This window comes from Oncorhynchus gorbuscha, unplaced genomic scaffold (assembly GCF_021184085.1).
Source record: "Oncorhynchus gorbuscha isolate QuinsamMale2020 ecotype Even-year unplaced genomic scaffold, OgorEven_v1.0 Un_scaffold_1259, whole genome shotgun sequence".
Lineage (NCBI taxonomy): Eukaryota > Metazoa > Chordata > Actinopteri > Salmoniformes > Salmonidae > Oncorhynchus > Oncorhynchus gorbuscha.
The window spans coordinates 63,194-90,765 of record NW_025746089.1 but is presented as its reverse complement, the minus strand read 5'-3'; the positions used below and the strand labels follow the sequence as shown (position 1 = coordinate 90,765).

At 43.7% G+C, this 27,572-nt stretch overlaps 1 protein-coding gene across 1 annotated transcript in view; it reads right to left on the bottom strand.

The window, feature by feature from the left end:
* Positions 1-9,149: 9,149 nt before the first annotated feature.
* The window catches only part of LOC124022009 (CKLF-like MARVEL transmembrane domain-containing protein 8), a 31,947-nt gene continuing 13,524 nt past the window's right edge, over positions 9,150-27,572 (bottom strand). Inside the window, exons 3-6 of the mRNA XM_046337064.1 lie at positions 16,923-17,072; positions 10,867-11,040; positions 9,578-9,697; positions 9,150-9,308 (exon numbers count right to left, since the gene is read on the bottom strand). Coding sequence (XP_046193020.1) covers positions 9,150-9,308; positions 9,578-9,697; positions 10,867-11,040; positions 16,923-17,072 — 603 coding nt within the window. The remainder of the gene's footprint in view (positions 9,309-9,577; positions 9,698-10,866; positions 11,041-16,922; positions 17,073-27,572) is intronic.

The following is a 27,572-nucleotide window of genomic DNA, read 5'->3' as shown; positions in this document are numbered from 1 at the left end:
AGAGGTCCGGACAACAGGCCCTCCGATTTGAGACACTGAACTCTGTCTGAGAAGTAGTTGGTGAACCAGGCAAAGCAGTCATTTGTGAAACCAAGGCTGTTGAGTCTGCCGATAAGAATGTGGTGATTGACAGAGTCGAAAGCCTTGGCCAGGTCGATGAATACGGCTGAACAGTATTGTCTTTTATCGATGGCAGTTATGATATCGTTTAATTAAGACCTTAAGCGTGGCTGAGGTGCACCCATGACCAGCTCGGAAACCAGACTGCAAAGCGGAGAAGGTATGGTGGGATTCGAAATGGTCGGTGATCTGTTTGTTAACTTGGATTTCAAAGACCTTAAAAGACAGGGTAGGATAGATTTAGGTCTATAACAGTTTGGGTCAAGAGTGTCTTCACCTTTGAAGAGGGGGATGACCGCGGCAGCTCTCCAATCTTTGGGGATCTCAGACGATATGAAATAGAGGTTGAACAGGCTAGTGATATGGGTTGCAACAATTGCGGCAGATCATTTTAGAAAGAGAGGGTCCAGATTGTCTAGCCCAACTGATATGTAGGGGTCCAGATTTTGCAGCTATCGTCAGCTATCTGGATTTGGTTGATGGAGAAATGAGGAGGCTTAGGCAAGTTACTGTGGGGGGTGCAGAGCTGTTGACCGGGGTAGCCAGGTGTAAAGCATAGCCAGACGTAGAAAAATGCTTATTGAAATTCTCAATTACCGTGGATTTATTGGTGGTGACAGTGTTTCCTAGCCTCAGTGCAGTGGGCAGCTGAGAGGAGGTTCTCTTATTCTCCATGGACTGTACAGTGTCACAGAACTTTTTGGAGTTTGTGCTACAGGATGCACATTTCTGTTTGAAAAAGCTAGCCTTAGCTTTCCTAACTGCCTGCGTATATTGGTTCCTAACTTCCCTGAAAAGTTGCATATCCCAGGGGCTATTCGATGCTAATGCAGTATGTCACAGGATGTTTTTGTGCTGGTCAAGGGCAGTGAACCATGGGCTATATCTGTTCCTGGTTTAAATTTATTTGAATGAGGCATGCTTATTTAAGATGGTGAGGAAAGCCCTTTTAAAGAATAACCAGGCATCCTCTACTGACGGAATGAGGTCAATATCCTTCCAGGATACCCGGGCCAGGTCGATTAGAAAGGCCTGCTTGCTGAAGTGTTTTAGGGAGCGTTTGACAGTGATGAGGGGTGGTTGTTTGACCGCAGACCTATTACGAACACAGGCAATGAGGCAGTGAAGAACGGCAACGGTTGAAGACAGCAGAGGTGTATTTAGAGGGCAGGTTGGTTAGAATGACATCTGTGAGGGGGCCCGTGTTTATGGATTTGGGGTTGTACCTGATAGGTTCATTGATAATTTGTGTGAGATTGAGGGCATCTAGCTTAGATTGTAAGACAGCTGGGGTGTTAAGCATGTCCCAGTTTAGGTCACCTAACAGTACGAGTTCTGAAGATAGATGGGGGGCAAACAGTTCACATATGGTGTCCAGGGCACAGCTAGGGGCTGAAGGTGGTCTATAACAAGCTGTTATGCAGGTGAATGAGGACCCAAAAGCGACTTGGCGAAAACAGAGTTTTTAATCCAGTAAGAAACTTTACAAAACAAAAAGCATAATACTACTTTGGGACGAGAACAGACTGGAGACTTGATCGAGAACTGCAGGTTGCCTCGGGAAGGCACTTGAACCTAGCAGACTCAGACACCTGCTCACCACGCAGCATCTGAGGGAAACACGTTACACGTTTGGGCAAAACATAGACACAGCACGGTGAATTATAGATGAGGATCCGACACGGCAGGAACGGAAAACAAGGAGAGAAATAGGAACTCTAATCAGGGAAAAAATCAAACAGGTGTGGGAAGACTAAATGATTGATTAGGGGAATAGGAACAGCTGGGAGCAGGAACGGAACGATAGAGAGAAGAGAGCGAGAGAGTGAGAGAGGGAGGGGGAGAGAGAGGGATAGAAAGAGGGAAAGAACCTAATAAGACCAGCAGAGGGAAACGAATAGAAGGGGAAGCACAGGGACAAGACATGATAATAAATGACAAAACATGACAGTCCCCCACCAGAGGCCTCAGAGGAGGAACCCTGGGATAACGGAGGAAATCATCAATAGAACGGTCCAGCACGTCCCGAGACGGAACCCAACTCCTCTCCTCAGGACCGTAACCCTCCCAATCCACTAAGTATTGGTGACCCCGTCCCTGAGAACGCATGTCCATGATCTTAGATTGTAAATAGGTGCGCTCGACAAGGACGGGAGGGGGGAGGAAGACGATACAGGGGGTGCGAAGAAAGGGCTTGACACAGGAGACATGGAAGACAGGATGGAGCGTGACGAAGATGTCGCGGAAGAAGCACTCGCACAGCGACAGATTTGACGACAATCAGACACGGAACGGACCAATGAACCGGCGGAGTCAACTTACGAGAAGCTGTCGTAAGAGGAAGGTTGACATTGGAAAGCCACACTCTCTGGCCGCAACAATACCTTGGACTCTTAATCCTGCGTTTATTGGCGGCTCACAGTCTGTGCCCTGTAGCGGCAAAGTGCAGACCTCACCCTCCTCCAGGTGCGCTCACAACGTTGGACAAACGCAGAAAGGGAACGCTGGACTCGGCAAGCTGGGATGAGAACAGAGGAGGCTGGTAACCCAGACTACTCTGAAACGGAGATAACCCGGTAGCAGACGAAGGAGTCATGAGCGTATTCTGCCCAGGGGAGCTGTTCTGCCCAAGACCAGGGTTTCTGAAAGAAAGGCTGCGTAGTATGCGACCAATCGTCTGATTGGCCCTCTCTGCTTGACCGTTAGACTGGGGATGAAACCCGGAAGAGAGACTGACGGACGCACCAATCAAACGACAGAACTCCCTCCAAAACTGTGACGTGAATTGCGGGCCTCTGTCTGAAACGGCGTCTAACGGGAGGCCATGAATTCTGAACACATTCTCGATAATGATTTGTGCCGTCTCCTTAGCGGAAGGAAGTTTAGCAGGGAATGAAATGTGTTCCTTAGAGAACCTATCGACAACCGTAAGAATCACAGTCTTCCCCGCAGACAAAGGCAGACCGGTAATGAAGTCTTGGCGATGTGAGACCATGGTCGAGAGACTGGGGGAGCGGTCTGAGACGACCGGCAGGAGGAGAGTTACCCGACTTAGTCTGCGCGCAGTCCGGCAGCCACGAAACGGCGCGTGTCACGCTCCTGAGTCGGCCACCAAAAAATTAGCTGGCGAATAGACGCAAGAGTGCCTCGAACACCGGGATGACCAGCTAACTTGGCAGAGTGAGCCCACTGAAGAACAGCCAGATGGAAACAGGAACGAAAAGGAGGTTACTAGGACAAGCGCGCGGAGACGCAGTGTGCGTGAGTGCTTGCTTAACCTGTCTTTCAATTCCCCAGACTGTCAACCCGACAACACGCCCATAAAAGAATCCCCTCGGGATCAGTAGAAGACAGAAGAACTAAACAGACGGGATAAGGCATCAGGCTTGGTGTTTTGCTCCCGGACGGTAAGAAATCACAAACTCGAAACGAGCAAAAACAACGCCTGATCAAGCTTTATGGGCATTAAGTCGTTTGGCAGAACGGATGTACTCAAGGTTCTTATGGTCTGTCCAAACGACAAAAGGAACGTCCCCCCTCCAACCACTGTCGCCATTCGCCTAGGGCTAACGGATGGCGATATCAGTTCATTTACCCACATCATTTGCGCTCAGATGGCGACAGGCGATGAGAAAAATAAGGCAAGGATGAACCTTATTTCAGACTGGAATCGCTGGGATAGAATGGCTAACCACGCCTAAAATCTGAAATTCAACCTCGCAATGAATTGTCTAGTGACGTCAGGAGTAACGAGGATAGGAGCGGAATGTAAAATTCTTTTAGAAGATCAAAAGCTCCCTGGGCGGAACCGGACCACTTAAAACACGTCTTGACAGAAGTAAGAGCTGTGAATGTTCAGCAACTTGACCTATTTCTTGAAACGCCTTGAAATTAGCAAACCAAAAAGCGCTGCAACAACGTGACCTTGGAACGGGCCAATCATTTTAAGCTTGGACCTTAAAGCGGAATCCATCTGAATGCCTTCAGAAATAACAACCGAGAAAAGTAACGGAGGAGACATGAAAAGAGCACTTCTCAGCCAAAGACAATTCTCTAAAAGGCGCTGTAGAACACGTGAATGCTGAACATGAATCTCGAGTGACGGTGAAAAAATCAGGATATCGTCAAGATAGACAAAAACAAAGATGTTCAGCATGTCTCTCAGAACATCATTAACTAATGCCTGAAAAACAGCTGGCGCATTGGCGAGACCAAACGGCAGAACCCGGTACTCAAAATGCCCTAACGGAGTGTTAAACGCCGTTTTCCACTCGTCCCCCTCTCTGATGCGCACGAGATGGTAAGCGTTACGAAGGTCCAACTTAGTAAAGCACCTGGCTCCTGCAGAATCTCGAAGGCTGATGACAAAGGGGAAGCGGATAACGATTCTTAACCGTTATGTCATTCAGCCCTCGATAATGACGCAGGGGCGCAGAGTACCGTCCTTCTTCTTAACAAAAACAGAACCCCGCCCCGGCCGGAGAGGAAGAAGGCACTATGGTACCGGCGTCAAGAGACACAGATAAATAATCCTCGAGAGCCTTACGTTCGGAGCCGACAGATAGTATAGTCTACCCCGAGGAGGAGTGGTCCCCGGAAGGAATCAATACTACAATCATACTGACCGGTGAGGAGGAAGAGAGTTTAATCGGGACCGACTGAAGACCGTGCGCAGATCATGATATTCCTCCGGCACTCCTGTCAAATCGCCAGGTTCCTCCTGAGAAGTGGGGACAGAAGAAATGGGAGGGATGGCAGACATTAAGCACTTCACATGACAAGATACGTTCCAGGATAGGATAGAATTACAAGACCAATTAATAGAAGGATTATGACATACTAGCCAGGGATGACCCAAAACAACTGGTGTAAAAGGTGAACAAAAATCAAAAAAGAAATAGTCTCACTGTGGTTACTAGATACTGTGAGAGTTAAAGGTAGTGTCTCAAATCTGATACTGGGAAGATGACTACCATCTAAGGCAAACATGGGCGTAGGCTTGTCTAACTGTCTGAAAGGAATGTTATGTTTCCGAACCCATGCTTCGTCCATGAAACAACCCATCAGCCCCAGAGTCAATCAAGGCACTGCATGTAGCACCCGAACCGGTCCAGCGTAGATGGACCGACATAGTCACTGTACAGGATCTAGATGAAGAGACCTGAGTAGTAGCGCTCACCAGTAGCCCTCCGCTTACTGATGGGCTCTGGCCTCTTACTGGACATGAATTAACAAAATGTCCATCAAATCCGCAATAGAGGCACAGGCGGTTGGTGATCCTCCGTTCCACTCCTTAGTCGAGATGCAATCCCTCCCAGCTGCATGGGCTCAGTCTCAGAGCCAGAGGAGGGAGATGGTTGCAGACCCAGGGAAACACCGTTGATGCGATCTCTTCCACAAGCCTGGTGAAAGATCTACCCTCGTTCTATGCGGATGGCGAGAGCAATCAAAGAGTCCACACTGGAAGAACCTCCCGAGAGACCAATCTCATCTTTGACCACTGTGTGGAGTCCCTCCAGAAAACGAGCATAGCATCACTGTTCCAGTCACTAGAGGCAGCAAGAGTACGAAACTCTATAGAGTAATCCGTTATGGATCGATCACCTTGGCATAGGAAGAAGCAGGGCCCTAGAAGCCTCCCCACCAAAAACTGAACGGTCAAAAACCCGAATCATCTCCTCTTTAAAGTTCTGGTAATTGTTAGAACAATCAGCCCTTGCCTCCCAGATAGCTGTGCCCCACTGTCGGGCCCGGCCAGTAAGGAGTGAAATGACGTAAGCAACACTCTCTCACTAGAGTATGTGTTGGGTTGGAGAGAAACACAATATCACACTGGGTGAGAAAGGAGCGGCACTCCGTGGGCTGCCCGGAGTAGCAAGGTGGGTTATTAACCCTAGGTTCCGGAGGCTCGGCAGGCCAGGAAGTAACAGGTGGCACTAGACGAAGACTCTGGAACTGTCCAGAGAGGTCGGAAACCTGAGCGGCCAGGTTCTCCACGGCATGGCGAGCAGCAGACAATTCCTGCTCGTGTCTGCCGAGCATGGCTCCTTGGATCTTGACGGCAGTGTTACGAGCCTCTGTAGTCGCTGGGTCCATTCCTTGGTCGGATCCTTCTGTTATGCAGGTGAATGAGGACCCAAAAGCGACTTGGCGAAAACAGAGTTTTTAATCCAGTAAGAAACTTTACAAAACAAAAAGCATAATACTACTCGTAAAGACGAGAACAGACTGGAGACTTGATCGAGAACTGCAGGTTGCCTCGGGAAGGCACTTGAACCTAGCAGACTCAGACACCTGCTCACCACGCAGCATCTGAGGGAAACACGACACAACAGGGCAAAACATAGACACAGCACGGTGAATTATAGATGAGGATCCGACGGGGCAGGAACGGAAAACAAGGAGAGAAATAGGAACTCTAATCAGGGAAAAGGATCGGGAACAGGTGTGGGAAGACTAAATGATTGATTAGGGGAATAGGAACAGCTGGGAACCAGGAACAAGATAGAGAAAGAGAGACCGAGAGAGTGAGAGAGGGAGGGGGAGAGAGAGGGATAGAAAGAGGGAAAGAACCTAATAAGACCAGCAGAGGGAAACGACCTAGAAGGGGAAGCACAGGGACAAGACATGATAATAAATGACAAAACATGACACAAAACGGTGAGAGACTTGTTTCTGGAAAGGTGGATTTAAAAACAATAGAAGCTCGAATTGTTTGGGCACAGACCTGGATAGTATGACAGAACTCTGTAGGCTATCTCTGCAGTAGATTGCAACTCCGCCCCTTTGGTAGTTCTATCTTGTCGGAAAATGTTATAGTTTGGGATGGAAATTTCTGGATTTTTGGTGGCCTTCCTAAGCCAGGATTCAGACACGGCTAGGACATCCGGGTTGGCAGAGTGTGCTAAAACAGTGAATAAAACAAACTTAGTGAGGAGGCTTAATGTTAAATGCATGAAACCAAGGCTTTTACAGTTACAGAAGTCAACAAACGAGGCGCCTGGGGAATGGGAGTGGAGTTAGGTGCTGCAGGGCTTGGATTAACCTTTACATCACCAGAGGAACAGAGGAGGAGTAGGATAAGGGTGCGGGTAAAGGCTCTTAGAACTGGTGAAAGTGCTTTTGGAAAAGAGAGTAAAAGGAGCAGGTTTCTGGACCAGAAGAATAGATTCAAGGCATAATGTACGGACAAGGGTATGGTAGGATGTGAATAAAGTGGAGGTAAACCTAGGCACTGAGTGACATGAGAGAGGTTTTGTCTCTAAAGACACCACTTAAACCAGGTGAGGTTACCACATGTGTGGGAGGTGAAACAACAGGCTAGCTAAGGCATATTGAGCAGGGCTGGAGGCTCTACAGTGAAATAAGACAATCACTAACCAAAACAGCAATGGACAAGGTATATTGACATTAGGAAGAGACATGCGTGAATTATCATATGGTCCAGTGATTAGCTAACCAAGCTGAAACACAGCGATTCAGACAGCTAGGGGCCGTAGTAGAAGCTAGCAGAAATGCCTGAATACGGAAGAGTCTGTTGTAGGCAGACCAGTCATAATAATAATAATAATATATGCCATTTAGCAGACGCTTTTATCCAAAGCGACTTACAGTCATGTGTGCATACATTCTACGTATGGGTGGTCAGGTGTAGTAGACCATGCTCTACCAACTGAGCTACAGAAGGACCATGGCAGGGCTCTGTGTAAAGTAAAATGGTCCAAGCCAATTGGCAAAATATCTATTGTAGCCCAGAGGTGGCTGATGGACCTCTTCAGCTAGCCGGGAGATGGGCCTAGCACGAGGCTAGCTCCAGGCAAACTGGTGCTTGCTTCGGGACAGAGACGTTAGCCAGGAGTAGCCACTCGGATGCAGCTAGCTACTGCGATGATCAGGTGAAAAGGTTCTGAGCTGCGGTAGGAATCCAGAGATGTGGAGATGTGGTAGAGAAAAAGCAGTCTGATATGCTTTGGGTTGAATACCCTGTGCAGACTGGTGGAGTTGATCGGGCTGAGGTTAGCTGATAACCGCTAGCAGTGGCTAACTGACTATTAGCTAGCTAGTTAGCTGGCTAGCTTCTGTTGGGGGTTCCGGTTCTAAAGTATAGAAAATAGCAGATCCATTCCACATTGGGTGAGGCGGGTTGCAGTGAGTATGCTGAAATTGAGGTTAAAAATATTAAAAATATATAAGAAATATATACAAAGAAAAAATATATATACACGGGACACGACAAGACAAAGACGCTGACTGCTACACCATCTTGGTTTTTGTCCCACTCCATTGAAGTTCCACAGGACACAATCAACAGCCTGATCAACTTTATGCAAATGGTGGTCATACAGATACTGACTGGTTTTCTGAGCCACGTCCCTACTTTTTTTAAGGTATCTGTGACCAACAGATGCATATCTGTATTTCCAGTTTTGTGAAATCCATAGATTAGGGCCTAATGAATTTATTTCAATTGACTGATATCCTTATATGAACCATAACTCAGTAAAATCTTTTAAATTAGTTGCATGTTGCATTTAAATTTTTGTTCAGTGTAGCTGACTCATATTAGTGAAATGTATTATTCATATATGATAATTTTTTTGAATAATAAAAAAGAGAATTGACTGTAATGTTCTTCATCAGCCCTATTTCTTAGCCTTGTATTGTAGCACCATCTAGTGTGGGACAACATTACTGTCCAATCCATTTTAATATTGGAGTTAAAGCTTTGATCTCCAGCTTCAGAAAAACAGAATAGCCACTTTGTTAGCTTCAGTCATTTTCATCCAAATGTATTTTTTTTAACTCATGAGTGAATAAGAAGTAAAAACACCACTGAGGTTCAGGCTCTGTCATTCCAACAGATGAAACACACTATAACTCTAAAATAACATAAATATAACAGAAATATAACAGAAATATAACAGAAATATAACAGAAATATAACAGAAATATAACAGAAATATAACAGAAATATAACCGAATCAAATAAAAGAGAAATGTGTTCCAAAGGGAAGGAGTGGTTATTACACTTAACCATGTGTACTTTTCAAGATCCTTCCTGTGTTCCATAACGGATATACTTTAGCTGTCCTTTGTGATTGGTCATTGTTCCTCATCCCTCGAGCGCAGAATTTAAAACTTAAATATGTACTTCCTGCATAGCAGAGTGTGACCAGGAAGGCAAAGAACTGAAAAACAGACGGATGAAAACATTAAAATTCAGTACAATGCTGGGTATGAGTTTGAGTAGGCTTAAATGGACCAAATAGACATCATTCTAAATGGTACACAGTGGAATCATACATCTCTTATCTGACTTGTAGGCATATATTTAGCATTTTAATATTGTATCATTTAAAATCGCTGTAATCATAAATACTCAGTCATGTTTGTGGTATATTTTAAAAGTTGGCGTGATTTAAATTTCTGTCTGGGAGTTCTATGGTGGTTTTCTTACTGTGGATGCTACCCAGCAGTTGTAGTTATGGCGTCCCTTAACAGCATGGCTGATTGAGGCTATATCCACTGCTGCTAACACCACATACATCACTGTAGCACTACTGTTGAAGAACAGACCCTGTAGAACACCACATACATCACTGTAGCACTACTGTTGAAGAACAGACCCTGTAGAACACCACATACATCACTGTAGCACTACTGTTGAAGAACAGGCCCTGTAGAACACCACATACATCACTGTAGCACTACTGTTGAAGAACAGACCCTGTAGAACACCACATACATCACTGTAGCACTACTGTTGAAGAACAGACCCTGTAGAACACCACATACATCACTGTAGCACTACTGTTGAAGAACAGGCCCTGTAGAACACCACATACATCACTGTAGCACTACTGTTGAAGAACAGACCCTGTAGAACACCACATACATCACTGTAGCACTACTGTTGAAGAACAGACCTTGTAGAACACCACATACATCACTGTAGCACTACTGTTGAAGAACAGACCCTGTAGAACACCACATACATCACTGTAGCACTACTGTTGAAGAACAGACCCTGTAGAACACCACATACATCACTGTAGCACTACTGTTGAAGAACAGACCCTGTAGAACACCACATACATCACTGTAGCACTACTGTTGAAGAACAGACCCTGTAGAACACCACATACATCACTGTAGCACTACTGTTGAAGAACAGACCCTGTAGAACACCACATACATCACTGTAGCACTACTGTTGAAGAACAGACCCTGTAGAACACCACATACATCACTGTAGCACTACTGTTGAAGAACAGACCCTGTAGAACACCACATACATCACTGTAGCACTACTGTTGAAGAACAGACCCTGTAGAACACCACATACATCACTGTAGCACTACCGTTGAAGAACAGACCCTGTAGAACACCACATACATCACTGTAGCACTACTGTTGAAGAACAGACCCTGTAGAACACCACATACATCACTGTAGCACTACTGTTGAAGAACAGACCCTGTAGAATGACAACAACAGGATTCCTGGCTGGCTCAGATACGGTAGGGTAGTACACATTATAGAATGGTTTCATTTGATCACATTCATAAAGACTTGGTTCATCTATTTGCTCTCTCCCCCAAAACCATCAAGGAAGTTACCTCCATTTGTTTTCTGTTACATAAATAGTCCACAATTATTCAATTACTAGATGTATAATAAACAACCTCAATCACTCAAGTTTCAAATAATGCACTGTTGTATTATGTGTTGTAGTATGTGTCATACCACAGTTGTCCAGGGGACCTGAGGGATCCTGTTGTAAGCCATGGTCAGGTAGATGATGAGGAAGATGACCGTCAGAACCCAGTACAAGATGGCCACAAACATGACCCACCCAAAGGCAGACACACGGAAGTACTCCGTCCCTGCTATCAGAATCCATACCAGCAGACCAAACACCTGAGGGGACAGGGAAGCATATAGCCAGCATTCCAAATGGTATCCTTTTCCATTTATAGTGCACTACTTTTTAACAGTGCCCATAGGGCTCTAGTAGAAAGTAGTGCACTATACAGGGAATAGGGTGCCACAGGAGTCCATAGTCAGATATGGCTGTACTCTGGTGGTGTCTACTTTATGGTGTATTTAAATGCATTTGCTCAAATCAAATTTGTATTTGCCACATGAGTACAACAGGTGTAGTAGACCTTACAGTGAAATGCTGAATACAACAGGTGTAGTAGACCTTACAGTGAAATGCTGAATACAACAGGTGTAGTAGACCTTACAGTGAAATGCTGAATACAACAGGTGTAGTAGACCTTACAGTGAAATGCTGAATACAACAGGTGTAGTAGACCATACAGTGAAATGCTGAATACAACAGGTGTAGTAGACCTTACAGTGAAATGCTGAATACAACAGGTGTAGTAGACCATACAGTGAAATGCTGAATACAACAGGTGTAGTAGACCTTACAGTGAAATGCTGAATACAACAGGTGTAGTAGACCTTACAGTGAAATGCTGAATACAACAGGTGTAGTAGACCTTACAGTGAAATGCTGAATACAACAGGTGTAGTAGACCTTACAGTGAAATGCTGAATACAACAGGTGTAGTAGACCTTACAGTGAAATGCTGAATACAACAGGTGTAGTAGACCTTACAGTGAAATGCTGAATACAACAGGTGTAGTAGACCTTACAGTGAAATGCTGAATACAACAGGTGTAGTAGACCTTACAGTGAAATGCTGAATACAACAGGTGTAGTAGACCTTACAGTGAAATGCTGAATACAACAGGTGTAGTAGACCTTACAGTGAAATGCTGAATACATCAGGTGTAGTAGACCATACAGTGAAATGCTGAATACAACAGGTGTAGTAGACCTTACAGTGAAATGCTGAATACAACAGGTGTAGTAGACCATACAGTGAAATGCTGAATACATCAGGTGTAGTAGACCTTACAGTGAAATGCTGAATACAACAGGTGTAGTAGACCTTACAGTGAAATGCTGAATACAACAGGTGTAGTAGACCATACAGTGAAATGCTGAATACAACAGGTGTAGTAGACCATACAGTGAAATGCTGAATACAACAGGTGTAGTAGACCTTACAGTGAAATGCTGAATACAACAGGTGTAGTAGACCTTACAGTGAAATGCTGAATACAACAGGTGTAGTAGACCATACAGTGAAATGCTGAATACATCAGGTGTAGTAGACCTTACAGTGAAATGCTGAATACAACAGGTGTAGTAGACCTTACAGTGAAATGCTGAATACAACAGGTGTAGTAGACCATACAGTGAAATGCTGAATACAACAGGTGTAGTAGACCATACAGTGAAATGCTGAATACAACAGGTGTAGTAGACCTTACAGTGAAATGCTGAATACAACAGGTGTAGTAGACCTTACAGTGAAATGCTGAATACATCAGGTGTAGTAGACCTTACAGTGAAATGCTGAATACATCAGGTGTAGTAGACCTTACAGTGAAATGCTGAATACATCAGGTGTAGTAGACCTTACAGTGAAATGCTGAATACATCAGGTGTAGTAGACCTTACAGTGAAATGCTGAATACATCAGGTGTAGTAGACCTTACAGTGAAATGCTGAATACAACAGGTGTAGTAGACCTTACAGTGAAATGCTGAATACATCAGGTGTAGTAGACCTTACAGTGAAATGCTGAATACAACAGGTGTAGTAGACCTTACAGTGAAATGCTGAATACATCAGGTGTAGTAGACCTTACAGTGAAATGCTGAATACAACAGGTGTAGTAGACCTTACAGTGAAATGCTGAATACATCAGGTGTAGTAGACCTTACAGTGAAATGCTGAATACAACAGGTGTAGTAGACCTTACAGTGAAATGCTGAATACAACAGGTGTAGTAGACCTTACAGTGAAATGCTTACTTACAAGCCCTTAACCAACAGTGTAAACCTTACAGTGCAATGCTGAATACAACAGGTGTAGTAGACCTTACAGTGAAATGCTTACTGACAAGCCCTTAACCAACAATCCTTTAAGAAGTTAAGAAAAAAAGAAGTGTTAAGTAAAAATTAGAAAATAAAAGTTACAAATAATTAACCGGCAGCAGTAAAATAACAAGCGATGCTTTATACAGGAGGTACCGGTACAGAGTCAATGTGGAAACTATATACAGGAGGTACCGGTACAGAGTCAATTTGGAGGCTTTATACAGGGGGTACCGGTACAGAGTCAATGTGGAGGCTATATACAGGGGGTACCGGTACAGAGTCAATGTGGAGGCTTTATACAGGGGGTACCGGTACAGAGTCAATTTGGAGGCTTTATACAGGGTGTACCGGCACAGAGTCAATGTGGAGGCTATATACAGGGGGTACCGGTACAGAGTCAATGTGGAGACTATATACAGGGGGTACCGGTACAGAGTCAATGTGGAGACTATATACAGGGGGTACCGGTACAGAGTCAATGTGGAGGCTTTATACAGGGGGTATCAGTACAGAGTCAATGTGGAGACTATATACAGGGGGTACCGGTACAGAGTCAATGTGGAGGCTTTATACAGGGGGTCCCGGTACAGTCAATGTGTGGGGGAACGGTTCGTCAAGGTATTTGAGGCAGTATGTACATGTAGGTAGAGTTAAAGTGGGCGGCAGGGTAGCCGAGTGGTTCGAGCATTGGATTAGTAACTGGAAGGTTGCAAGTTCAAACCCCTGAACTGACAAGCTACAATTCTGTCGTTCTACCACTGAACAGGCAGTTAACCCACTGTTCCTAGGCTGACATTGAAAATAAGAAGTTGTTCTTAACTGACTTGCCTAGTTAAATAATGGTAATATGTATTTTTTTTAAAGAGTTAAAGTGACTATGCATAGATTATAGCCATTTGATTAGCTGTTCAGGAGTCTTATGGCTTGGGGGGTAGAGGCTATTAAGAAGCATTTTGGACCTCGACTTAGCACTCCGGTACCGCTTGCCGTGCAGTAGCAGAGAGAACAGTCTATGACTAGAGTAGCTGGACTCTGACAATTTTTAGGGCCTTCCTCTGACACCGCCTGATATAGAGGTCCTGGGTGGCAGGAAGCTTGGCCCCAGTGATGTACTGAGCCATACGCACTAACCTCTGTAGTGCCTTGCGGTCTGAGGCCGAGCAGGTTCCATACCAGGCAGTGATGCAAACGGTAAGGATGCTCTCGATGGTGCAGCTGTTGAACCTTTTGAGGATCTCAGGACTTTTTAGTTTCCTGAGGGGGAATAGGCTTTGTCGTGCCCTCTTCACGACTGTCTTGGTGTGCTTGGACCATGTTATTTTGTTGGTGATGTGGACACCAAGGAACTTGAAGCTCTCAACCTGTTCCACTACAGCCCCATCGATGAGAATGGGGACGTGCTCGGTCCTCCTTTTCCTGTAGTCCACAATCATCTCCTTCGTCTTGATCACGTTGAGGGAGAGGTTGTTGTCCTGGCACCACATGACCAGGTCTCTGATATTCTCCCTATAGGCGGTCTCATCGTTGTCGGTGATCAGGCCTACCACTGTTGTGTCATCAGCAAACTTAAAGAGGGTGTTGGTGTCATGCCTGGCCATGCAGTCATGAGTGAACAGGGAGTACAGGAGGGGACTGAGCATGCACCCCTGAGGAGACCCCGTGTTAAGGATCAGCGTGGCGGATGTGTTGTTCCCTACCCTTACCACCGGTGCTGGGCCGTCAGGTAGTCCAGGATCCAGCTTCAGAGGGAGGTGTTTAGTCCCATGGTCCTTAGCTTAGTAATGAGCTCTGCGGCCACTATGGTGTTGAACGCTCAGCTGTAGTCAATGAATAGCATTCTAACATAGGTGTTCCTTTTGTCCAGGTGGGAATGGGTAATGTTGAGTGCAATAGAGGAATAAGCATATATTACAGGAAGTAGCCTATATTACAGGGAGAAGCATATATTAAAGGAAGTAACCTATATTACAGGAAGTAGCCTATATTACAGGAATAAGCATATATTACAGGAAGTAGCCTATATTACAGGAAGTAGCATATATTACAGGAAGAAGCATATATTATAGGAAGTAGCCTATATTACAGGGAGAAGCATATATTACAGGAAGTAGCCTATATTACAGGGAGAAGCATATATTACAGGAAGTAGCCTATATTACAGGAAGTAGCATATATTAAAGGAAGTAGCATATATTACAGGAAGAAGCATATATTACAGGAAGTAGCCTATATTACAGGAAGTAGCATATATTACAGGAAGAAGCATATATTGCAGGAAGTAGCCTATATTACAGGAAGTAGCATATATTACAGGAAGAAGCATATATTATAGGAAGTAGCCTATATTACAGGAAGAAGCATATATTACAGGAAGTATCCTATATTACTGGAAGTAGCATATATTATAGAAAGTAGGTTGACATTATGTTCATTTTCTCCAGTTACATTTCCTTGAACAATGTTAAATAATTAAACCTTCACTTCAGTGCAGTGTTCAGGACAGTGTCATGCCACCATCTGTGATAAACCATCATGCAGGTCATACAGTATTGATTCCCTCCATGAATTCTGATGGCAGTTATTGTGAGAAAGATGGTAAAAGCCACTGCCATAGTGATTTCAATAAATTATTACATCAAACTTGGACACAAATATGTTTGAGTTGTAGTTAGGACATCACTCTCCGCAACTGGATCCTGAACTCCCTGAGGGGTAGACCACAGGCTGTGAGGATTGGCAACAACACCTCCTCTACACTGACTCTTAACTCAGGGCCCCCCCAGGGGTGTCCTCAGTCCTCTGCTGTACTCCTTGTTCATCCACAACTGTGTGACTTTGCACAACACCAACTCCCTCATGAATTTTGCTGACGACAGCACGGTTATAGGCCTGATAACCAACGACAACGAGTCAGCCTATAGGGAGGAGGTAAGTGAGCTGGCATTGTGGTGTCATGACAACAACCACTCCCTCAAAGTCAGCAAAACAAAGGAGTTGATTGTTAAGTTCAGGAAGCAGAGGTGGGAACATGCCCTGATCCACATCAACCGGACTGCAGTAGTGAAAGTTACTAGTTTTAAGTTCTTCAGCGTCCACATCACTGAGGACATGTCATGGACCAACACCACCACGACTCTTGTCAAGACCCCACAAGATCATGATGCCCCTGCACCATCAAGAATGTCCGGACAGGTTGCATCACGGCCTGGTATGGGAATTGCTGCGTCTACGACCACAAGGCCCTCCAGCGGGTGGTGAAGACAGCCCAGTACATCATGGGACCATGCTCCCACCCAAACTGTGCCTGAGGAAGTCACGCAGCATCATCCAGGACCCCACACACCCCAGCCACAGTTTACACTAGGGGCCAGGGTAACCTAGTGGTTAGAGCGTTGGACTAGTAACCGGAAGGTTGCGAGTTCAAACCCCTGAGCTGACAAGGTACAAATCGGTTGTTCTGCCCCTGAACAGGCACTTAACCCACTGTTCCCAGGCCGTCATTGAAAATAAGAATGTGTTCTTAACTGACTTGCCTGGTTAAATAAAGGTAAAATTAAAATAAATAAAAAAATACACTGCCCCCCATTCCCACCTTCTCCAATAGGTGTAAATATTGGACTATACTGTAAATAGTGCTTTCTTGAATTATACTTATGCTACCATATAAAATGTTTATTTTATTCTGCTGAGCCATTTAATTTATGTTCGTATTGTTATATTTTATGTCATATTGTTGTTGCATCGTCGAGAAGGAACACGCAAATAAGCATTTATTTGGACGATGTATACTATGCGTATCCCGTAGCCTACATTTTGAACCTTGAAACTTGACTACTTACTATTTCTGCGAAAACGAGGAGCCCCGAAGCAGTGCGAAGAAACTGCCTGTCGTAAACCAGAGTAGAGGTGGAAAAGTTTTCCGTGCTGCTGCTTGTAGACGTTATCACAGTGCGCGTCGCTGATCCTTCCATTTTCAATATCCTGCCCCCCTGAATTAAGAAAAACTAAATCTAAGGTGGGAAAGATGGCAATGACGCGTCTTTCCTGAGTAGGCAACAAGACCTCTGCGGAACTCTGTACATTTGTGAAACAACTCGTTTATTTTAGATAATAATATCTATGACCTGTCTGAATGTTATTCATATCGTCATAGCAAAGCCTATTGTATGAATTTGGTCAGTTAGGCCTATACCATTCCCAAAATGTCACTGAGTTGAGTGGTTGCATAAAGAGGAACTTATTTTTGATGATAGGTAAATCAGGCTGCCAGAAAGTATTGCCTTTTCATGCTCGTATGGTTGGTAATGTTTTGCATAGGGTGCTGTATTTCAGAGGACCCGAGCAGGAACAATCTACAGCCAAAGACTGAAGAGAAACCTAGCCAGTAGAATGCTGATTGTAGTTTTGAAACAGAGGTAAAAGTTCAGTAACTGCAGTCGGCTGTGTGATTTCGGGTGCAATAGTTGCTGCATACTGCTCTTATACTGCAATTATACTGCACTCTGACTGTCACGTTCTTTCAAAATCGAACCCATAAGCAGACCAGGACAAGGAGAGTAGGAAGAAGGTGAGTATTTATTTACAAGTGAATGTGAATGGGTAGATATATCCAGGTGGCGTAGCGGGCAGCGGTGGTGAGTTGATGGGAGTAAATAGGTGGATCCAATGGGGTAGCGGAATCCTCCGACGACCAGGCGGGAATGGGGTATATGATCCGGGTGAGTAACTGAAGACAGAACAAACGGAGGTAAGTTTAAGGCAAGCAATACTTAAAAAACAACAAAGCAAATTCTATCCAACTTGAGGCTGATACTATGGCTAACGATCCGGCAGGGAATGGATGTCAGGTCCGGGCTTATGAAGAGGAGAGACGATGATCAGGACCAGGTGTGCAGATAGCTGATGGGATACAGGTGCGGGTAATCAGAACTCCCAACTGGCTACATTGCCCGGCAACCAGACAGGGTGCGTTCCAGGACGCCGGAAAAAACACTCCAGGACAGAACACAGGCAAAAAACAGACTCAGGAAACGGGATTCGTGACACTGACTGCAAACTTTTTTTCACAAGGGAAATGAGAGCTGGTGGAATCTCACTTCTAAAGGAGTGCATAATGCAGGTTAGCTGTGGATTATTAATTTACTAAACTGTCGTCGCACCTTTGCTCAAACAGATACTGTACAGTGAGTGTGCCTTCTGGTCAAACAGAACAGTGTGTGTTCAGTTAACGACTGTCAAGACCTGCTGGGGCTTGTCCAATAAGGACCAGAGTCCTGGCCTAATGTACCTTCACTAAATCAGACAGTTGTTGATGTAGTTTTCAATCAATGATTAGTTACTACTCTCTCCAATTAGACACTCGATATTCTGATGTCCTCGGTGTGACAGCAATAAATGTGTTCTGTGGTAGTGTCTAAACTGTACCAGCAGATGGCAGCATATAGACAGACAAAGATCATGGGGAGAGGCAAAGGAAAATGTGAAAACAGCTCGAGGCTTAACTACAACTTGTGCATAGTCTTAACAACCAACATAACAATACTCCAAATAGGCGATGTCATTGCATCATAACAAAAGTACATATTATACACGTGTTAATAATGCTAGAAATATAAGTATGGACACTTAAATTCAACCTGTAACAAACTGAAGGGGATTGCATGGCCAGGTTGAGAGAGGCATTGTGTGATAATATAAGAACAAATGTTTATTTACAATGACAGCCTACACAGGAAAAACCCATACGACACTGGGCCAATTGTGCACCACCCTATGGGACTCCCAAACACAATCACTCTGATACAGCCCAGATTTGAACCAAGGTGTCTCTAGCAACCCTTCTTGCACTGAGATGCAGAGTCTTAGACCGCTGCGTCACTCGGGAAACCCAAATACTAGGCTCCTATCTAAGAAACCTCATCACAAATAAATAAATGCAAAACAGGACTTAATCAATTAATTTACAGGTGACCTTTGGTTTGACTGCGCTACATCTCGTGACATTGTCATTTAGAATATTCAAAATGTTTTGTTTTTTTGTCCGCTGTACACCCGCAAGGTTACGGAAAAGGTCACTGGAACACTCCATAGTAACCTTCATCCACTCACATCCACTTTGTTGTTTGCATTCTTTATTTCTGATTTAATAAAGATGAAAATTCAAATAATGCATTTTATTGTTGGCAAGCATTCTGTTGCCATTATTATGCCTATCTTTTCCAGACAGGTGGGATAGGAACACAGTCCATCTATCTCTCCTCAGACACACAGCAACATGAGATTCTTCGGTTCATTTGAGGTGTATACATTTCCCTTTTAACATTTGAATGGTGTTTTCTAGACAATATGCAGAGTTCATTGCAGATAGATGTGCTGGTGCCACTCAGGCAGTTTAAATTATTGATTGAGGACCTCTATGTGATTGCTTTTATTAAATATGTTTATTTTTGTTTATTATGTGATGAATTATATTGTTTTATACACATGTATGTGTATGTTGTTTTCATATCCTGTTTTTATTGTCTCTTGTAAAATAGATTTTTAATCTCAATGTGACTCCCTGTTTAAATAAAGGTAAAATACAAATGAAAAATAATTAGCAGGAAGAGTATTGTTATCAGTCAGTGTGGTAGTGAATAAAAATAATGGACCATCAATTATTTATTTGTCTGCAATCCAATGCTTCATCAAGGCATATTACCCCATTCCCTTAAATTACTGATAATACCCCTTTCCCTTAAATTACTGATATTACCCCTTTCCCTTAAATTACTGATAATACCCCATTCCCTTAAATTACTGATATTACCCCTTTCCCTTAAATTACTGATATTACCCCCCTTAAATTACCCCCCATTCCCTTAAATTACTGATATTACCCCCAAATTCCTGATAAATTCCCTTAAATACTGATATATTACTGATATTACCCCTTTCCCTTAAATTACCCAAATTACTGATATTACCCCATTCCCTTAAATTACTGATATTACCCCTTTCCCTTAAATTACTGATATTACCCCATTCCCTTAAATTACTGATATTACCCCCATTCCCTTAAATTACTGATATTACCCCATTCCCTTAAATTACTGATATTACCCCATTCCTTAAATTACTGATATTACCCCATTCCCTTAAATTACTGATATTACCCCATTCCCTTAAATTACTGATATTACCCCTTTCCCTTAAATTACTGATATTACCCCATTCCCTTAAATTACTGATATTACCCCATTCCCTTAAATTACTGATATTACCCCATTCCCTTAAATTACTGATATTACCCCATTCCCTTAAATTACTGATATTACCCCATTCCCTTAAATTACTGATATTACCCCATTCCCTTAAATTACTGATATTACCCCATTCCCTTAAATTAATGATATTACCCCATTCCCTTAAATTAAATGATATTACCCCATTCCCTTAAATTACTGATATTACCCCATTCCCTTAAATTACTGATATTACCCCATTCCCTTAAATTACTGATTCCCTTAAATTACTGATATTACCCCATTCCCTTAAATTACTGATATTACCCCATTCCCTTAAATGACTTTACAATATCGCAAGTGATTCACCTTTTAAGAGGTATTATGATTTATAGATGTAGAGTAAAGAGATGCTTCAGGAAAACAGCCTGATAAATAAACTCATAGTATGTTGATTCATTCTGTGAATTCAACAGAGACGCATGGATCTCAATGAGATTATAATAGAATGATCATAGTAATTACCTGCAGTAAACAGGCTTTGTATTAGTCAATACTTAATCCTGCCTGAGAACACATTTTAGATTTAACACAATAATTAATTGGTATAACCTCCATTGTCTGGCTGTAGTTATAAGTCTCTATATTTCAGATGAATACTATAAAGCCTTGGTAGAATCACACAGGTCCAGTAGAACATTTTTTAAAGCATTATCATGATTTACTATGTGTCCAGCAAGAGACATCTTGATGATGCCTGGATTACGTGCTAAACTTGTATTATCATGGTGCATTGTAGAATAGGTTATAGTTATAATATGTAATGTACAAGGCCCATGATAAATAACAGTGTTTTATGTAATCATACTGCAAGTATAGCAATAGCAACTCTATACTGCAGACAATATCCCTGTTTCCCTAGATCTTCAGTTTTGATCATTATTGGTTATTAATTATTGACAATATAATTGTTTAGCTATTCAGTACATCCATCACTCACTATATAACTATATATCAAAAATGTATTATCCTTCTATCCTTCGGGCTTCCGGTTCCGGTTGGAGCGAGTGGTCGCATCTACTGATATATAACTTTTTCATTATCTTTCATTATATCACAACGGTTTGATTTGTCTAATCTTAGCAATTTCTTCTCAGCTAGCTACATAGCCGTCTTTGTATCAAAGATAATTGCGTAATTATCGTATTTCGCCATCCTAACGTAGTCTTCACTAGCCAGCTAGCTAACGTCCACTGATTAGCTGCACTGGAGAAAGTATTACACTCAACTGAACGACTTAATTAGTGTAGTGTTAGCTAGCTACATAGCTGTCTTTGCTGTCTTCGTATCATTATCCAAGATAATTGTGTTGTTTAGGTTTAGAGTGTGTAGTCTTAGAGTGATTATCTTAATTTACCGAGGTTAGCTAGCCAGCTATTTGTCGTCCTTAACGTAGGTGACTCTGCTAGCTAGCCAACGCTAGCCAACGTCTTCTGTATAGAACTCAACTACCCGGTCGCATTCACAGGTAGTATCACATTTTCACTTCATTTCATTACAGTACAATGGTTTGATTTGTTTGATCGTAGCTAGCTACTTAGCTAGCTACATAGCCGTCTTTGTATCAAATATAATTGTGTAGTCTAGATGATTTTCTAGGTTCGCTAGCCAGCTATTGTCGTTCTTTTAACGCAACGTTCAAACAACACTGCTAGCTAGCCAGCTAGCCCCCGATGCAAAACTATTACACTCAACGGAACGACTTGATTAGTGTAGTGTCAACAACGCACCCACTGCCAGCTGGCCTACTTCAGCAGTACTGTATCATTTTAATCATTTTAGTCAATAAGATTCTTGCTACGTAGAACTTTCTGAACATTCGAGACGTGTAGTCCACTTGTCATTCTCTCCTTTGCATTAGCGTAGCCTCTTCTGTAGCCTGTCAACTATGTGTCTGTTTATCCCTGTTCTCTCCTCTCTGCACAGACCATACAAACGCTCCTCACCGCGTGGCAGGCCAACCTACTCTGGTGGTCCCAGCGCGCACGACCCACGTGGAGTTCCAGGTCTCCGGTAGCCTCTGGAACTGCCAATCTGCGGTCAACAAGGCAGAGTTCATCTCAGCCTATGCCTCCCTCCAGTCCCTCGACTTCTTGGCACTGACGGAAACATGGATCACCACAGACAACACTGCTACTCCTACTGCTCTCCTTCGTCCGCCCACGTGTTCTCGCACACCCCGAGAGCGTCTGGTCAGCGGGGTGGTGGCACCGGGATCCTCATCTCTCCCAAGTGGTCATTCTTTTCTCCCCTTACCCATCTGTCTATCGCCTCCTTTGAATTCCATGCTGTCACAGTTACTAGCCCTTTCAAGCTTAACATCCTTATCATTTATCGCCCTCCAGGTTCCCTCGGAGAGTTCATCAATGAGCTTGATGCCTTGATAAGCTCCTTTCCTGAGGACGGCTCACCTCTCAGTTCTGGGCGACTTTAACCTCCCCACGTCTACCTTTGACTCTTTCCTCTCTGCCTCCTTCTTTCCACTCCTCTCCTCTTTTGACCTCACCCTCTCACCTTCCCCCTACTCAAAGCCTCATTGCAACTCCCCTCCAAGTCTCCGACCACTGCCTTGTATCCTTTTCCCTCTCGCTCTCATCCAACACCTCCCACACTGCCCCTACTCGGGTATCGCGCCGTCCCAACCTTCGCTCTCTCTCCCCCGCTACTCTCTCCTCTTCCATCCTATCATCTCTTCCCTCCGCTCAAACCTTCTCCCACCTATCTCCTGATTCTGCCTCCTCAACCCTCCTCTCCTCCCTCTCTGCATCCCTTGACTCTCTATTATCCTCCAAAGCCTCCCCTTCCGTGGCTCGATGATTTGCTATGAGCTCACAGAACAGGGCTCCGGGCAGCCGAGCGGAAATGGAGAAACCCGCCTCCCTGCGGACCTGGCATCCTTTCACTCCCTCCTCTCTACATTTTCCTCCTCTGTCTCTGCTGCTAAAGCCACTTTCTACCACGCTAAATTCCAAGCATCTGCCTCTAACCCTAGGAAGCTCTTTGCCACCTTCTCCTCCCTCCTGAATCCTCCGCCCCCCTCCTCCCTCTCTGCAGATGACTTCGTCAACCATTTTGAAAAGAAGGTCGAAGACATCCGATCCTCGTTTGCTAAGTCAAACGACACCGCTGGTTCTGCTCATGCCCTACCCTGTGCTCTGACCTCTTTCTCCCCTCTCTCTCCAGATGAAATCTGTTGTGACGGCCGGTTATAGTTACAACCTGCCCGCTTGACCCTATCCCCTCCTCTCTTCTCCAGACCATTTCCGGAGACCTTCTCCCTTACCTCACCTCGCTCATCAACTCATCCCTGACCGCTAATACGTCCCTTCCGTCTTCAAGAGACGAGAGTTGCACCCCTTCTGAAAAAACCTACACTCGATCCCTCCGATGTCAACAATTACAGACCAGTATCCCTTCTTTCTTTTCTCTCCAAAACTCTTGAACGTGCCGTCCTTGGCCAGCTCTCCCGCTATCTCTCTCTGAATGACCTTCTTGATCCAAATCAGTCAGGTTTCAAGACTAGTCATTCAACTGAGACAACTCTCCTCTGTATACTGAGGCAGACAATATCCCTCCTCTGCTTTCCTTCTAGATCTTCAGTTTTGATCAGATCCTCCTCTCCACCCTTGAGTTATCTCCGGCGCGGCCCATTATTGACAATATAAATCTGTCTCCTCACCACGCGCTACCACTGGTGTCCCCAGGGCTCTGTTCTTGGCCCTCTCCTATTCTCGCTATACACCAAGTCACTTGGCTCTGTCATAACCTCACATGGTCTCTCTTATCATTGCTATGCAGACGACACACAATTAATCTTCTCCTTTCCCCCTTCTGATGACCAGGTGGCGATAATCTCTGCATGTCTGGCAGACATATCAGTGTGGATGACGGATCACCACCTCAAGCTGAACCTTCTTCCTCCCGGGAATGCCCGTAAACAATGATATGTTTCAAGAACCTGGCGTGATCCTGGACAACACCCTGTCGTTCTCAACCAACATCAAGGCGGTGGCCCGTTCCTGTATTCATGCTCTTGACATTGTCATCTCCCGTACTTACTGCAACTCGCTGTTGGCTGGGCTCCCTGCCTGTGCCATTAAACCCCTTCAACTCATCCAGAACGCCGCAGCCCGTCTGGTGTTCATTCCCAAGTTCTCTCACGTCACCCCGCTCCTCCGTTCTCTCCACTGGCTTCCAGTTGAAGCTCGCATCCGCTTGGTGCTTGCCTACGGAGCTGTGAGGGGAACGGCACCTCAGTACCTCCAGGCTCTGATGGCCCTACACCCAAACAAGGGCACTGCGTTCATTTGCTCGCCTCCCTACCACTGAATGAGCTCCCGCTCAGCCCAGTCAAAACTTTCGCTGCCCTGGCCCCCAATGGTGGAACAACAGAGGACAGGGAGTCAATCACCACCTTCCGGAGACACCTGAAACCCCACCTCTTTAAGGAATACCTAGGATAGGATAAGTAATCCCTCTCACCCCCCCTAAGTTTTAGATGCACTATTGTTAAGTGACTGTCCCACTGGATGTCATAAGGTGAATGCACCAATTTGTAAGTCGCTCTGGATAAGAGCGTCTGCTAAATGACTTAAATGTAATGTAAATCTTCTCCACAATTAAACAATGATATGTTTCATGATACGTGCATTGTTGACATTAGATCTTACTTTACATGTGTTGGTATAAGGCTATACTTGTATGTAAGGCAATGAACATGATTTTAGTGACGTGTGATTTGCGTCACCGGAAGTGAAGGTCGACACAGAGTACGTGCTCCTCTTGCACTTCTCAACCATGGAAATTAGAATCATAGAACAAAAACGTCTTTTGAAGTGGTACAATAAAGTTTTTGGAGCCTAATTGCACAAGAAAATTAAGAATTGTGTTTTTTTTTTATCATGAGCAGAAGGTCTTTTATGGTCTCTGGAGCAGCTGATATAGAAGAGAGGAGGATGGAGAGAAAGGATGGGTCTGGAATCACTTTTATTTCCTCTTCCTTCCTCCACGTCCGGTTCTCAAACAGAACAAGTAAGCCATTAGGAAGAAGCATTGAAGGGCTGAAAAAGCAGCCAACACCAAGGGAAGTAATTAACTCAATGTCTTCAGACCAAGCTGGATGTTCAAAACCGTTCTCAGAGACCTGACAAATCCTCTCACCCCTGTATACAAGAGAAATATATGCACACATTTTACAGTCAGTTCAGTCAAGTCCAAGTGCATGGAACAGACGATTATAGGATGAAAGACTATAGAAGTCTATAGATGAATATAGCTACCTTGACCTAAACAAATGGGAATTTTGAAATCATCTGGATTTGGGTATATTTATGGAACTGGTGTTTTGTTTAGTGTATATCTTCTTTACAATCCTATCAGTGGTGTTTATTCAGGGATGTCAGGCCAAGAAATTGATCAATAAAAAAAGAAGGAAAGATATAAAATAATGTATCTTTTGTCTCTCTTTGTTTCATCATTTTGATAGTGTATCACCATCAAGGCCAAAAACAATTTTCTTTGAAGGGAAGATGTGGTGCTTTTGAAACAATTTAATTTGTCTCTTTCATTATTCTCTTTTCATTTGTCTCTGTTGTGTATTGTTCTTGTATGGGTAAGGTATTCCTTTGCAATCTGTTAACATGTTGTGAATCAGTCTACTGCTCTCTTAGTCTGCACAGTGGGCAGAGAAGCCTGATGGTCTAGACTGGATACACTTCAGAACACTGTTATTGATATTATTTGCCTATATAGTGGAATGCTGTATGTTGGTGTGTGTGTGTTCTGTGTTTTAAATCATTATTTTTAAGGCAAGGTTTGTAAGTGTGTCTCACCACACTTAAATTATTGATCTCTATTAAATATTAATGTCTAATACCCCTCCTAGATTTGGACTAATATGCAGCATCTATTGCGGCCTTTGTTGAACTTTGTGTCAATGACAAAAGTATTGTTTTTGGGGGGGCTGATCAAAATATTCCCCCTAAAAGCAATGCCAATCATTTTTCTGCTTCATAAAGTAGTCAAACAGGCTCGACACTGCAGTGAGAACGTGTGTGTGTGTGTGTGTGTGTGTGTGTGTGTGTGTGTGTGTGTGTGTGTGTGTGTGTGTGTGTGTGTGTGTGTGTGTGTGTGTGTGTGTGTGTGTGTGTGTGTGTGTGTGTGTGTGTGTGTGTGTGTGTGTGTGTGTGTGTGTGTGGAGTGTTCTGTTTTTTAAATCAATATATGTAAGGCAATGTTTCTAAGTGTGTCTCACCACACTTTAATATTTAATAGAGATAAATAATGCATGTATATTACCCCTTCTAGATTTGGACTAATATGCAGCATCTATTGGGGCAGTTGTTGAACTTTTTGCCAATGACAAAATTACATTTTCTTTGGCACGATCTAAATATTCCCCCTAAAAGCAATGCCAAGCATTTTTCTGCTCCATGGAGTAGTCAAACAGGCTCGACACTGCAGTGAGATCATGAAGGTGATACTTTCTGGCTCTGGGTTGGACTTTCCTGTTATTATGATGATTAAGTTCAGTGACAGACAGATATATCTCCATTCCGTTCTATTCATTAGGCAGGCAGGTTGTGGGGAAACTGTTCTAATTGTCAGAATCTGTTTCTCTTGCCAGAAAGGAGAGAGATATATCTCCACACACAGGTCTGTTTTAGAGTAGTGAAACATTCACATTAAATGTTAGAGATATCAGAAAATTGCTCCCATCTGTCAGTTAACCATCATTCAATCAGTTGCAACCAAGTCACTTGTGGACCTATGATCATTATAACAGTGTATGACTGTTTCTGTCTGCCTCCTCTACACCTGTCTTTAGAAGAAAACGTGTGACATCATTTGCTCATCAGGAAAGGATTGAGGAAGTAATGGCAGTTCCTGGTACATGTGTTTTTATGGTAAATGTGTTTTCCAAAATCAATATTTTATCAACTCATTGTTTGGCAACATGTGGGAATACCTAAAGGGGTCCTACAATTCTGAATCAAATAGCTAAATGATCCATAGTATGACCGTCTTAAAACAATTCCATATGTCAGCTTACACCCCACACCCATTGTCTTAGACCCTTAAAGAAATAAAAATGTTGGCCCTATTGTCTCTAAATGTAAATGAGTTGATCGGATATCTATTTGGTAGTAGCTTAGCACTGCAGGAGTGACTGTAGGAAACAAGGGTAGGTTCAACTTTTTAAAGCTG